Source organism: Urtica dioica, chromosome 1, assembly GCF_054948205.1.
Source record: "Urtica dioica subsp. dioica isolate 48M chromosome 1, U.dioica_male_clone48M_v1_H2, whole genome shotgun sequence".
NCBI lineage: Eukaryota > Viridiplantae > Streptophyta > Magnoliopsida > Rosales > Urticaceae > Urtica > Urtica dioica.
The window spans coordinates 9,401,582-9,417,996 of record NC_142756.1 but is presented as its reverse complement, the minus strand read 5'-3'; the positions used below and the strand labels follow the sequence as shown (position 1 = coordinate 9,417,996).

The 16,415-nt window shown below is 31.6% G+C and overlaps 1 protein-coding gene across 1 annotated transcript; it reads right to left on the bottom strand.

Moving 5' to 3' along the window:
* Positions 1 to 8,099: 8,099 nt before the first annotated feature.
* On the bottom strand, positions 8,100 to 15,117 carry TBL43 (TRICHOME BIREFRINGENCE-LIKE 43). The gene is made up of 5 exons (XM_089610742.1): positions 14,619 to 15,117; positions 11,063 to 11,234; positions 10,637 to 10,812; positions 9,698 to 9,856; positions 8,100 to 8,623 (listed from the first exon to the last, which is right to left on the bottom strand). Exons 1-5 carry the CDS (start codon positions 14,954 to 14,956, stop codon positions 8,323 to 8,325), a joined length of 1,146 nt encoding a protein of 381 aa, XP_089466868.1. The 5' UTR covers positions 14,957 to 15,117; the 3' UTR covers positions 8,100 to 8,322.
* Positions 15,118 to 16,415: the final 1,298 nt, after the last annotated feature.

Genomic DNA, 16,415 nt, shown 5'->3' with positions numbered 1-16,415 from the left:
TTCACCATTTTCGATGAACCTAACATTACCAGTTTCAACAATTCTCGTACTATGGTTAGGACAATAGAATCGATACCCTTTAGATTTTTTTGGATAACCAATGAAGAAACCACTAATTGTTCTTGAGTTCGGTTTCCTTTCATGTGGATTATAAATTCTTACTTCCGCTGGGCAACCAAAAATATGCAGGTGCCTTAAACTAGGTTTTCTTCCCATCCACAGTTCAAAAGGTGTCTTAGGAACTGCCTTACTAGGAACCCTGTTCAATAAATATACATCGGTCTTTAAAGCATGCATCCATAAAGTTTTGGGTAAAGAAGAATTGTTGAACATACTCCTAACCATATCCATTAAAGTACGATTACGTCTTTCTGCTACACCATTTTGTTGTGGTGTTCCTGGCATAGTGTATTGAGCACAGATGCCACAGCTTTCTAGGAACTTAGCAAATGGACCAGGACACTGTCCACTTTCATCATATTTTCCATAGTATTCACCACCTCTATCAGACCTGACAATTTTAACATTTTTATCTAATTGTCTTTCAACTTCATTGACAAACACCTCTAGGGTATCTACCGATTGAGATTTTTCATGCAACAAATAGACATATCCATAATGCGAAAAGTCGTCGATAAAAGTGATGAAATACCTTTCTCCACTAAGTGATGGAACGTTATATGGCCCACAAATGTCGGTATGTATGATTTGAAAAAGCTGTGAGTTCTTGTGACTGCTTTCTTAAGCATGTGTCTTGTGTGCCTTCCCTTAATACACTCAACACAAACTCCAAGATTAGTAAATCCAAATCAGGTATGATATCATTTTTTACCAGCCTTTTTCATTCTTTCTTTGGATATATGACCCATACGTTTATGACACAAGTGAGCCGGTGACATGTAGAACTAGAAGAAATCCATCAAGTATTATAAGGAACTTATAAGCCATATTTGATTCAAAGCATACTGAAGCATTAAGCTTACCCTTTCTTTCGAAGCATACCTATGTTTCAGGCAATCATTCTGATAATCTTTCTACAGAAATGACATATATCTTTGGCTCGTTCCTTCTTGTGGATTTGGACAGATGACTGATTAAGCTTTGATAGTCCTTGCTTGCCCTTTCCATTATTCTTCAATGGTTTCTTTCCAGCTGCCAACGAGATTGACTGAATGATTTCCAAGTTTCTTAAGCCTGGCTTCCTCTTGAATGAGCATACTTTGTAATTCATGCACATTCCATTTATCCTTCAGAGTATTGTAATGCACATGAAATGTGACATACTCAGAAGGTAAAGAATTAAAGATGAACGTTACTTGGAGATTTTCATTCACTCCCATTCACATGGTCTTCAATTTTTCCATTAGTGCCACAACACGAGACTTATTAGTAGAGTCGGACCCAGAGCTATCTTCCACATATTTCATAGATTCCTTAGCACTTTCAGTTTTCTTAATTGTTGACTTGAGGTTGTTTTCTACAGCTTAGTCTGTTAGATCTTTGCCAAGCCTTATGGAAAGATCTTTGATCAGCGTTGCTTTTATCAGTAAGAGCAGCGGGTTCCTCACTTAAGAGTGCCGAATATAGATTCAAAACACCGAGGTGAAACTGAACTTGTTCAGACCATTCAGAGAAATTAAGACCATTGAACTTAATAACAGATGCGGCTTGTGATTGAAGAGAAACAAGAATATAGGCTACAAAGTACGTAATATATGCTCACACTTTAATGCTTTGAAAATAACCTTAATCTATAACACAGATTCAGATACATAAATAAACATAAGATATACATTGAAGTCACATTTGGGTAGATCAACAATATATACAATAAGGTAAACATAATTGATACTAAAATAATTTTTCACATATAATAGGTAATTGACATACTTCAATTAGATATATTTGTAATCTTTGGATATACTAAACATACATAACCAAACATATCAATTTACCACGATAATGTTCATGAATTATATAACGAATAATCAACATTTGAACGATCCGAACGGTTTTATAACCACGAACTTCAATACTCATACCAAAATTTAAAATATCATAATGTCATTTAACTTAAAAGCATCACATAAGCATGGGTAATTTATTTTATTTGATATCCAAAAGAAACTTTATAATTTGGCCACTTTGGTGACGAACAAATTAATCATGATATGGATATTAAAATAAAATAATTTTATGTTTAATCTGATAACTATAAATCTTTATAATTTGGTCATTTTGGTGACTAACAAATTTAACATAATATATAGATATCAAAATAAAATAACTTGCGAATGTCAAATGATTTGGCAGTGATAAATTACTTTAGCAAACCTAAATATCTTTAAAATGAAGATATTAAAAGATGATATTTGTAACTAATTAGGCCACTTTAAACATGTGATTTTGGATCTAGCCTACTTTTGATAATTTTTAGGGATACAACCAAATGGCTTATGTGTCAATAATTAAGGTCTGATTTGCCCTTATTTATTAACAAATTCGTCACTTTCTCTCTCATATTTTTTTTTCAAATAATTTTTTTTGTATCAAAACTTCAAAAATTTGTATCTTTCTCATACGAACTCGAAATTGAGTGATTTCAGATCCTACAAATTCGTGGCGTCGAGATCTTCAAAAGTAGACCCATTGTGTTTGATGAAAAAATATGTTTAATGCATCATATTTACATTTCCATTTATTTTTTTGATAATTTCAAAAAAATTCAGTTATTTCCATATTTAAGGTAGTAACGCGATTTTTCTACATCTATGATATTAAACATGATTTTTCAATAAAGACAGTGGATCTATTTTTGAAGATCTTGACGTCGCGAATCCGTAGGATTTGGAATCACTCAATTTCGAGTTCATATGAGATATATATAGTTTTTTGAAGTTTTTATGTAAAAAAAGTGTAGGAAAAAAATAGGAGAGAGAAAATGACGAATTTGTTAATAAATAAGGGCAAATCAGACCTTAATTATTACCACATGAATTTGTTGGTTATTTCCCTAAAAGTTATGAAACATAGGCTAAAAACAAATTTCATACTTTCATTTTAGCTATTTTGCACTGGCCTTAAAAATATATACTTTAGCCAAAACATGATCTTCACATAATAACCGAATATGTTGAATGAAATCGTAATAGGTAACATATTGGATTGTGATTACTTGACTAAAATTTCATAAAATAATAAAGGAAAACTTACTGAGCATTCACATGATCATCGTAAATCTATACTGAAAGATACAAAACTAATTCTTGTATGACTCATGAAACATAATACATTAATAATAAAATAAGGAAACCATCATAACGATCAAAGGCCAAACATGTGATTAACATACTTATATCTTGATCAATGAATCATTCTACAATGCATAAAGAAAACAGCTAAAAAAATTTCATTAGTGCAACACAATTCTCAATATGCCATAAAGAAAAAAAAAAATTCGCACTCATCATGTGTTAAGCAGATTATATATTCAATTCAAAATTGGGTATGGCAGATGTAAAATCACACCGCATGAGAGAGAATCAACGCAAATACAAAAATTGGGTGTAAAAAAGTTCAATCGAGCAGAAACACGCATTCATTAAAATAATTGGTGATTTAAAACTGTTGGATCTAATACCCATAATAAACAAACATACACCGATTGTGAATTGAATATCACACATCATAAAATTAGGATGCGATAAAGAATCGTAACGGTGACATAGCAGATATAAAACAATTCAATCGAAAAATCAATAGTTCATTAATCAAGGCTCCGATACCACATATAAACATAATTTAAACGATCTTAAATAGCCAAGATCTTAGAACTAGATGATTTTCACAAAACATTAGAGATCAAGAAAACGTACATCGATCCATGACGAGAGTGACGGCGGTGACGGAATCACCGGATATATAGGGAAGTTACCTTTATTTTAATTAACCAATAGGATTTAACCAGATTATATATTAAGCCCACTAATTGGTATTACACTTGGGTCACACACATACGTGGGCTTTATAAAATAAAGTCTAACACAATGGACTCCTTTCCTTGAGTGCAACGACTACAATAAGCTTATCAAGGTTGTCGGTAGTGCGAATCGAATTTCTCCCACTTTCCAAAAGAAAGGCTCAGATGTTCGGGGGAGCTTGGATCTTTCATTCCCTTTCCCACCACTTCTCCGTTATTCGGGGAGACGACATCCCGGGAACCGGGAATGAGTCACAAATAAAGCGATTGGATGATTATGAATGATTCGTTAAGCTTGCTTTCTCCACCGTCAAATCGATACTTTGTTACCATCAGCATGCAAAAAGAAAGGGAGATATGTACTATTCCTCTTGTTGAAAATATAGTAAGAGTATTTATTACAATTTCTGTAGCTGATTTGTGGTTAAGATTTGAGTGAGTTCCACTAATCGGAATTGATTAATTCCTTTGTATTCTTATTCCTCGTTGTGACGGGTATAAGGTTGAATATTTATTTGCCGAAATCACTGCTATATTGAATGAGAAATTAATACTCAAAGTGGGTTGAAAAATACTAATAATTGTGAATGAAATATAAAAGTGTTGTGGTTGGTAGTGCTCTTACATGAGTCTCACATGGAAGAGATATGTGGACTTGGTATGAGCTTATATACCAAATTTGGTGAAAAGTGTTTGGGTTCCCAATGATGACCCACTTTTATAGAGGGGCAAGGACGTAAGGGAAGCCTGAGTCCACCATACACGCGCACCGCCGTCCGGTCGGGCGGGTCAGGTTGCGCTCGGGCCTAATTCTAAAACTTTTTCCTTCAGATTTTATTTTTATTTTAAATAAAATAAAATCTTTTTTAATTGGTGTTGTTAATTGCTTTGTTTTAATGGTGTAACCGGGCCATTAAGTACACAATTGAACGGTTTGTAAGCGTGCATTATTGCTGAGGTAATGGTGAACGGTTTTAAACGTTCAAGTGGAGCATTAAGGCGTAGTAAAGGCCTTGTCGAGTATCAATGTTGGAGACTCTTAACCGTTCTATATCTCTCCTATAAAAGGAGGTCGGAGTCTCTCATCCTAACACCAAGTCTTTCTAATCATCCTCTCTCCCTCTCTCCGAAAATGTTTGTCTCTTTTTTTATAGTGACTGTTTCTGGCACTCGGGTTCTTGTTTGCCGAAGTCAAGTCTTGTGCTTGTCTTGATCCGCCGTTGTATCATGGGAGACTTTTGCTCAAGTAATCCAGCACCCACATGAGGGCAATAAAAAACTTCAAGAAAATCGTCAAATGGGTATCGACGCTTTCTTTTCTTATCATTTCTTCTTTTGTTCACACCGGTTAAAGTTTACCCGGTTTTGTTTTGTTTTTTTTGGTATATTTGCTTTTTATTTTATTTTCTAAAATTATTTTTTTAGTTTTCGGATACTTGTTAAATTAATATTGTCTTTATTTTCTGCACAATATTAATCTAATATTGCTAACACCTCTTTCAACAAAGTTAAGGATACCATTAGCTAAATTTATTGCTTCCACATTAAAGAGAATTTGTTTTATGTAATTCTACACACACGATTTGTTAAACTTGAATGGGTGTGCTAGAAAACCTATAACAAGTACAAAACAATGGCGTACATGACAATTTATTAGAGTTAATGGAGATTGCATGGCATTCAATCTCTCATGCAAACATTATTTTTATTGACTGGACTGAAATGGCGTACATGACAAAAATTTACACTTTTATCTAACTTTTCGTTTTTTTCGTTGATATATAACATTGTTTAAATATTTTCCGATGATATAGCTTATTATTGTAAAAGTGATATAAATTGGCCATATTTTTAAAATGATAAGCTTCTAGGCCATTTTAATGTCTCACATTTATATATAATTTTACACTAAAAAAGACATTAATTTAGAAACAAATTTGAAATTGACATAGATGCCTACCTCTAAAAAATGGGACAAATGTGGCCGAATCCATTTACTATTGCACCCTTAATAATTAATCTCTATTTTTGGTTTTCCTTTTGGCGAAAAGACTGCAATAACACAGATACGACCTTCTCAATAATTTTGGACCGAAATTCAATAAGTCTAATTTAATTCAAAAATATAACTTTATATTTGTACAATTACCTTTATGACCTTATTATTTTATTTCCTCTCATATAATAAAACTGTGTAAATAAAATAATGAAACAAAAGATTTTTAAAAAATGGCGTGCGAAGCAATCACATCCCCGACGTTTCTACAGCGTCGGTGATCTCGAGCGGGAAGAGTCACGAGTGCTCGATCTGCCACAAGACGTTTCCGATCGGACAGGCTCTAGGCGGCCCCAAGCGCTGCCGCCGCCTCGGCTTTGTTGGTGATGTCATCCGAAGGAGTGGGGTCCACTTCGCACAACACGGCCCACAGGGACTTTGACCTAAATCTTCCGGCTCTATTAGAGATGATGAGGTTGAGAGCCCACACCCACTCAAGATGCCTCGCCTTGTGTATAAATCAATAGATTATTTCGATTAATACGTTGATTTCTTCCTCTAGTTATTACTCTCATATCCCAGCTCCGTAACATCTCAGACCAATTTATTGAATTTTTTATTTTTAATTAATTAGTTCTCTATGGGTATGTGCATGATGTATGGCTATGATGATTAATAGCGTGGAAGTTGAGGTGAAAAGTGGTGGCAGAGTTTTGTTGAGGCCACCAATTGAGCACATGTTGAAGTTGCCCGAAAAACCACCAGCTGAGGCAAACATGTTTGTCAATAAATCTAGTGATTTATTTACATCAGATTTTATGGCAAAGAAAATTCGTTCATCTTTGAATATTTATTTACATTCTATTAAATTTTTGACAAAGATGTCAAAAAAATCTTCTTAGACTTTTCAAACATTTTTTTTCTGATTACAAAAAAATTAGGAAAACAACTCAAATGCATTTTTTTAACTTCACAAACTGAATAGTAAAAAAAAAAAAACAAAACAAAAAATACCTCAAATGAAAAGCTCTAAAACCTAAACTATAAACCAGATTTTAAAAACTGTTAACCAAATTTCAATAGTTGTTGACCTGATTTCAATAACTGTTAACTAGATTTCAAAAATTGTAAACCGATTTTAGAACACAAGGTATTTTTGTCCCAAAAAAACAAAAAACGATTACTGCAAAAATATTTTGAAAATATGAGTGAGATATGAAAAATGACGCTCATTTTAAATTATTTATATAATTTTCCCTATATAATTTATTATCTACTACAGTGGCCTTTTATTTTTCTGGGTTATTAAGGTCATTGACTTAGTTGGGGCTGTGTAGCCTTTGGACAATAGAGCCCACTTCGAATAAGTCTAATAAAGTTTGGGAAATTGTCTTAATTAGTAGCAATTTTGATAATTTGGACCAAAATAAAAATAATTATATTTTTTGACACTTTTACTAGTAACTGTAGACATGAAAGTACACATTTGTCATAAAATGTAGATTAACAACAATTGTCCAAAAACATAGTTGCTATTACTTTTGTCCAAGTTATCAAAATTGCTACTAGTTGAGATCATTTCCCAAAAAATGACGTTAGTTTTAGTTTAATAACATTTAAAAAATTATAATGTTTACAAACCAAACGATTTTAATAAGCTGAAACCATATTTTGGGCCACTTAATTCATTGATCTTAAAATATTCATAGTCCACGAAAAAAAAAAAAAAAAAAGTGATTAGAATTCAAGAGATAAGAGATGTCACGGATTATTAGAAAAAAAAAAGTCTTAGAATATATACGCATCTTGAACATACTATTTTTATTTTAAAACATTTTAATTAGTGTGATTTTTTTCTTTTTCAGTTCTTGTAGTTGTAAATATAAAGTAATTAGTCTCGAATATGTCGACTAAAAAATATCCATATGAAAATGATAATACGATTTTAAATCAAATAAGAAATAGAAATCAAAATTATTAAATTGCTCATTTTTTGCCTCTCGTTCAAGGCTCCTAATTCATTGAGCCGCCTCTGCATGTGGAGTAACCGTCGTAATGTTTGTCATGACCAAAACAAAACCCCTCGTCGACTTGCAATTACAAGGAAAAAAGGTAATAAAAAAAGAAAAAGAAAGGTTACATACTTACACAACCTTTCCAAAATAATCTAAAAATATAAGAATTCTCTACATGTATATCTGTTCATTTATTGTTCATTAGACCATTACAAGAATTATAACAATTTCATTCAATACAATATATATGGTATAGTATAGATATAGCAGAACTACCATTAATTTTTTTTATATGGTACACGGCTAATAATCAAACAAACAATATATAGCTACTAGGGTTTGGAAAGAGCGGCGTAGAGGAGGATATTCCACGTGTCGGGAACTCCGGCGAGGCACCAATGGCTGCAGTCCATGCCGCGGCGGCCACCGTAGCCGTAGAACGATGGGTGGCCGTCCTTCCTGAGGCTCGAGAGAGCCGTGACGTTCAGAAGTGTGACCGGCTTCCCCATGGACCCCACCACTCTTTCTACCACCATCTCAGCGGGATGCCGCCCCGCCCTCAAGCTCAGCGCGTCCAACGCCTTCATTTGTCCCCCGCAACTCTTTCTGCTCCCTTCCCCCCAATCGCTAGCGCTATATATAACATTGCGAATAAGAATTGATTACCGAGGGTCCAGTGACTATCTAGCCATATGAAACGTTAAAATTTTGAAATAGCCAACGTTTCGTTAATTTTTTGTAAATAGCCACATAAATCTATTTACGCTATAAAAATAACAAAAAATGCAGAGTAAATTTCTAGTTAAAATGGTTATTTACGAAATATTTCCAACAGTTTTTGGCTATTTACAAAAAATTTACAAAACGTTGGCTAAAACGCAAACACTTATGTTTATGTGGCTTATATCGTTAATTTTTTTTGACAATTTTTTCATTCATACAATTCATATATTTGATTAGATGGAACACTTCTCAGATTACAAAGAAATCTTGTAAAGATTAAATAATGGAGACAAATCGCTATCTCGGGGAATTAAACTCATGTCCTCATGCATGAGGCCTCACAAGCGGGAGGTAGTGCCACCTAAGTTAGATGCTTGTTTTCTTTCAAATATGGATTTTTAAAAATAATAATTTGAATTAAAATTTGACACATGGAGGGAATTAAGAGTAGAGACATGTATGGCTTGCTCCACCGTGTGTAAATAAGTATGAATTTTTTATTCTCCACTAGTTTCTTTACGAGGAAAAAAAATGAAATTTTGATTATTTTTCGAAAGAAAATTTTGTTTCAGTTGTGAGTCGAACTTGTGACAATTGATATATTCACCACTTGAACAACCCCAAAATTAAATTACAACTGTACATTTTTCTTAAAAAATTTCCTTGTTAAACCTTCTTTTCCTCCAATTTTCCTCAATTCAATCAAAGATTCAAAACAATGAATATGCAAGAGATTCTCATTTTTTTCGTTCTCAAAAGAAAAAAAACCCCAATTTAACATTTCGATATTAATAATACAGTTAAATCCAACTAAGTTTTTTAAAAAATAAATAAACATATTTAAAAATATCAATAGAATTATCAGTAATAAAAACCTGCAAAAAGTATATCTTAAAGTTGTTATTATTATTATTATTATTATTTTGATAGGTATATTTGTGATTACTAAGTAGGGTTTGGTGAAAAGTTGGGTCGGGTACTCACTTGTTATGGTCAGGAGAGATGCCCTGGAAGAAGACCCTAGTCTTTGTGGGGTCCACATTGGTGTCAACCCAGCTAGCCCATGTGTTCAAAGCTTTTTCATAAGCAACCAATCGATTCATGTCCTTGTACAAAACGTCACCGTCTTGGATCCATTTCCATCTACCGCACCACAAAACTAGCTTAATTATTCCATAAATAATACAACATATATACCAAACACAATCCCGTATTTTCTTTCCAAAAAAAAAAAAATAATCCCGTATGTATGTATGATAATTGTGAACTTTATAATCAGCTCAGAATGAGTTGAATTATAACATTATTTCATAATTGTGAACTTTATTCTAATATCTTGTTTATTTTCACTTTCTAATTAATTTTCATAATTTCATCCCCAATATGTTTTTGTAAGTCTTATATTTCAAACATATTCCAACATTATTTTAAATTTAGTCTTTAAATTTAGAGTTTCGAATAATAAACTGGATATTTATTACTGAAAAATATAAGTGAATATTTGGTTATAATTTAAAAAGGTCAATCTAAACATATGCATATGAACAAAGACGGACTGAAAAAATGTAAATTAGGAAGGTTAATATGTAAAATAAAGTTTAGAGGATGATATAATGATATGCTGATTCCATCATTGCCCATGAATACCAACTTGTATTTCTATCTAATTTTATTCCCAGTATTTGTAAGCCTAATCATGATTTTAGAACTTATCTCTAATTCAAGTATGGTTGAACGTCCTTATCAGAATAATTTTTAGTATTTGTCGATTATATGGTCAATTATGCGTGAATTGTGATCATGGTTACAAAAAGTGGAAGAAAAAAAATATGAATATGATAATCAGCTCTAATATTGTTAGAGATACCATAATTGAGATATGAAGATATCATGTGTGTGGACGTGATAGTAAATTGTACTTACGGCTGTTTTCTTCCTACGTGAAGCCACCAATGCCACGTGTTAAAAATCAACAGGTCAATGTTCTTCCAAATTGCACCACCTTCTATGGAGTCCAGGTCAAGAACAATCCCCGAACTTGTGTTTTTCATGTCAACTAAAAAGGCATTCCTAGACAACATTACCTTCACATCATAGGCCTGAAAAAAAAAAGTATATGTATAATTATTTATTTATTTATATAAATATTGCCATTAATCTTCATAACAACCCTTTATTGAGAAAGCTCACAAATAGGCTATATTTTCAATTAGGTATCCATTAATTTTTTTTTTTTTCTACTTCAAGTGGACTTCATTATTTTCAACTCTGTAGAACGTGATTATGCTTTATACTAAATATGCCAAGTAGATCAGAAAATGAAATTTATGATAATATAATAGGTCTTACCGTAAAAGAAAATATAGAAAGGCCTCCAATCCTAACCAATTTGTATGGCGTATGTGGGTCAGACGAGTAAAGCATGCAAGTCAACGACTGCCATTGGTTCAAACTCAAAGAGTCCCCAACAAACATTATTCTTTTTCCTCTAAATTTTCTCAAGAAATCCTGACCATCGAACCTGCATCAATAATTTAATTTTTGAGGCTCAAATAATTCATGTAGTAAAAATTCATATGAGAATCTATAGACAAACTAAGTTTCAAGCATTTAATGTTAGACAAAATATAAAATAAGTAAAGAAATAGAAAGCTGTATCTGCAAAGAAATTTAGTTGGATGTGAGACAGACTTTCGGTCCCTCATATACGCGCTGCATAAAATTCAACGCATATATAACCTTTCTAATTTCCGAAATATTAGTATTAATTTTCAGGGGGGTCGATTATTTAATAATAATAATAATAATAATAATAATAATAATAATAATAATAATAATAATAATAATAAGGATTGGATATCCATAATGCATCTTTCATTTTAAATTGAATATATATTTTTTTAAATTTGTGCTGCAATTTGTAATATATTAATATATTTGTTGGTGTATATATGTTATATGAGGTCAATAATGAAATATTAAAAAAAATCGTTAAGGTATGTTATACGGCAAAATACAGTTGTAAAATAGATAAATTGAGATGATAAAGATTGTATTTTTTTCAAAAAAAAGTAAAAGATAAGAAATTAAAAAAAAAAATCTTCAGTAGCATCTAAAAAATCGTTATTAAGCTTAGTAACTTTGAAAATTATATGTAAATTCAAATTAAAGACTATTCACTAGAAAATACTAAAAAAATATGTCTTTATAAATTATTCAGCATAAACCCTTTTTTTTTTCTCGCTTCGTTTACCCACACGACATTGTGGTCCTATCATGGACTTGACATTCAAACATATATATATATATATATATATATATATATATATTGATATATGAAGGTCTTATTCAATGAAAAATAGCATACAAGTAAATTGACATGCCATCCTTTTAAATTACACGCAAGTATATATGGGTGATATGGGGGCTTATCTTGGATTTGAGTGACAAGGCCATTCCAATCCTTAAATCATAAAATATAAATAAAAAGAAGAAAAAAAATCTTTAGGAGTTATATTTCCACGTCATTAGAGATAAACCTCGTCTAATCTTTGTATGCCATGCAGATAAACATTGCACATGGGAGTCTGATTAGAGTACTATCTATCGTTTCACAGGTTAGCCATCCTTCTTTTCGCGGCCTAAATTTTTTAAACGTGAAATTCTCATGTATAATATATATATGATATATATATATATATATATATATATATATATATATATATATATATAGTTTTGGACGACACATATAGATTAGCTGTCCTTGATTAATAACCATGTGTCATGCGTCTTTTAATTTCTAAACATGCACTCATATTATACAAACAAATAACTAGGGTATGGAAATATGTTACTGGTAAGTGGTAACATCATTAAGTCGTTGATAAAGAAACAGCTAAGAACACTGTAAAGATAAAGGTTGAGTAAATATATGAAAAAGAAAAACATCAACCAATTTAAGGTGTTTTCTAGTTTGCCCTTATGCCTGAGTGAGATGAAATTTCATCCACCAAACAAAGAGTGGACAAATAAACAAGTTATATTTAGCCTTTGAAGTAAACCTATGTGTGTGTGTGTGTGTATATACATATATATATATATATATATATATATATATATATATATATATATAGGTACCTTTGTTTAACAAACAAACCCAACACTCACATGTTTATGGAAACTCTAGTGCACTCAAAGACAAACAAATGTAAATAAAGACAACGACAAATTGAGTCTTTTTCTTCGTTTTTTATCCTCCAATATTGTAGTTTTTGGTAAATTATATGCTCTTCTTTTAGAGCCAAAAGAGAGACTCAAATTCTGAATCTATAGACCCATGCAACCACATATTGGAATTGTCTACAACATGAAAGTGACGCATCCACTGACAGCTGGATATAATATATTAATATTATTAATCACACATTAATTTATGTATGTGTTACTTAGTTCTATATTCTCTTGTACTTTTTTCTTAATTGTTATTTAAATTATGAGTTTTATAGACAGCACAGAAAATCATTTCACCCCACTAATCAACGCATCTTTGTTCGCTGATCAATATGCTTTGAAATCTCTGTATTCCGTTGAAAAAAATGAGTCCGTAATAATGGACATTTTATTAAAAAATTGAAAGGCAAAAGAAAATATTCCATTCCTATTGACTGCCGATCATGATCTGCTCCACAGAATATAGTCATACTCATATATGGTTTAAGAATTTAGGTCAACAACTCGATCGAGATCTTTAGACAGTTCACTTTATGATAGAAGCTTTCATGCTTTTATAATTAACTGCATTAATTAACTAGGAAGCATAAACTTTTGATATACCGTTAATATAAAACAAATAACTATTTATTGTATACATAGCACTATCATATATATCATGTATTAGCTTCTTATTCTTCTACATCCACTAATCTAAAAACAATATTTATAAGAACGCATAAGAGTATATAAAAAATATAATATAAAAAGTGATTTCGTTGGCTGCAATTGTTTATATATTTTAACTAATATAAGTTGTTTAAGTCTTGCTTTTCAATTTGGTTACCAACAAGCTGTCTGTTTTCACTTAACAGTTGTTCAGAAGTCTGACAATATCAAATTGCAATCATGAAGTGGAAAAACACATAATTTAGCACGTCCAAAAAAAAAAATCATAAGAGAAAATTCTCTACACATCAGAGATTACATATTATTCCTGCATGATGATCAATTGTCTAACTATGCAAAGTTAAAAATATGTATACATTACTCATAAAAAAATATATAATACCGTAAAGGAAGCGTATATACAAGATATCACTAGAGTATAAGACAAATAAACCTCGAGCACACAAACTTTCCGTGACAATTTCAATAAAAACAAAAAAAGGAAAAAAAAAATAACTTCAAACTCAAATTTTAACGGAGTATTTATATTTAAACTTCTAAATCAAGTTATACAAATACATTCGGACAAATTAAGGTAGTAAAATTCAGTCAAAACTTTATATCTTCATCTTATCGATTTTCTTTTTCATATTCTTTTTGGCTTTAATTATTGTAATTATTCTTTTTAACTGATCATTCAAGTATTCTCAAGGGGTGTTACCCTAAGTAGAAACCCAAATAAAACTATTAAAAGTCATATGACTAATATCTTATATTATGTAAACATTCCTTTATTTATAAACTTGTTTAATGAATTATTAACTTATTTTTCGACTAATGAATTATTTTTTAGAGCACATTTTTTATGCTTAACCGTAGAGTCAATACTTCGATTCCGATAAAAACAGGACGAAGATCCCATTACACACACACGTCAACACAAAAAGAACAATAAGGAAAACCGTAATAATTACGAAATAAAAGTAATTTAGAATAATAAATTATCGGGGGAGTAATAAAAAAAAACCTGGGCAAGTTGCAGGAAGAGGGTTTCCATCGAAGCTTGAGGTAAAACCTGTCGGGACGGCCGTTTCCGAGGCAATCGAACTCTTGGTCGATAAACGGACACGTGGACGTGTCGTACATCGGATACGACTCGTCGTACACCCAGTTTCCCTGCGACACGTCGCATCTTTCGTCGTAGCTGTTGTCGTTTATCACCATCTTGTTGAAGCGTTGACGGCCGTTATTGCGATCCTCGACGCCGTTCACGTTGCCGTTAACGGCAAAGAGGATCGTCACCGCGAAGAGTGATGGCAATAACACTCTGTGTCGTACTATTGGACCAATGGCTAAAGAATCCATTGTTTAGAGAGAGAGAGAGAGAGAAGGGTATATGGGTTTTCGTTAGGTCTATCACGATTTACGTGATGACTCTGTGTTGTAGTTGAAGAAGAGATGAGTTTGAGACAGTTTTGTTTATATAAAGGGACGTGGGAATTCTGAGGTGGTATCAGTTATTTATTTATTTTAATATTCGCGAGGATTTTTACGGGGAAAAATAGGACAGAACAATTTATTTCGATTTTTGGCGTATAAATAAAGGCGACGAAAGACATTAAAGGAAGTCGTACGTGTAAGTGCGAGAGATATGAGCCTTCGAAATGTAAATACGACATAACGTACGTATTAAAAATGTAAATGTCATTTTTACTCACCAAAAAAAAAAAAAAATTACGAAAAAAACAAATTAGAATGAACATTTCGTGTACCTAAATATATTATTAGTTAGTTACATAAACAGACCCACATCCGGGGAATCTTCAATCCCCTAATGGTTGGTGGATTTGGTGTTCTCCAAACTGGATAACCAAATATCCCAGTAGATATACTAATTTATTCTCAAGGAGAAAATTAATTTCTCAAGGCCAAGGGCATGCATTTTATTTTATTAAAGATAACGAGGAAAACTACATTCAGTATAATAAATAAATGGAATATATAGTCAAGATTTTGAGAAAACAAAACAGTTATAGTATAGCCCACATGATTTATTTTCTACGCTAAATAATTAATTTTCAAGTAAATGTATTTTAATGCATTGCACAAAAAATAGTAATATATCTGCTGAACATTGAATCTTTCTTGCTATATAATTCTAATTCCTTTTCAACTCCATAAATATACCCAAATTTCTAACTCCTCCTATTTGTAATACACTCTTAGGAAAGAATTTTGAATATTCATAGAGAGTAGAGAGTAAGTTATAAATAAGGCGTTGTAGATTTGTAACAAAAAATAAGTTATAAAATTGGAATGTAGCCAATGTTTAAAAAAAATAGTCAATGACAATTATATTTGACTTAAATATCCTCATTAAACATGTTATAATTAACCAAAAAAATGTAAATAATTTAAAAAATTGAAAATTAATGACAATGTATCTATTTTTGAAGCTCTGCTCGGCACGAATTCGTATGATTTGGAATCACTGAATTTCGAGTTAATATGAGTGTGTGTGTGACGAACTTTTCCCTCTTTTTTTCTTCACCCTTTAATTATACTTATTTTCTACAGAACCCATACGGCCATACCAGCTCAAAGAGTTGATATCCGTACCAATCACTGGATTCCCACCGGAGATCGTATCTCTCCGTATTTGAACTTTTTTGACGAGTAATGAAGACAAAAAATGTTATCTTTGGCAGAACAGAAGTTTGTTCTACCAATAATTTTTTTTAACTTGTAAATCAGACACCATGTTTAAAATAGACTAAAAAATAAATTAATAAAATATATTTGGCAGACCAATACAACTTTATGT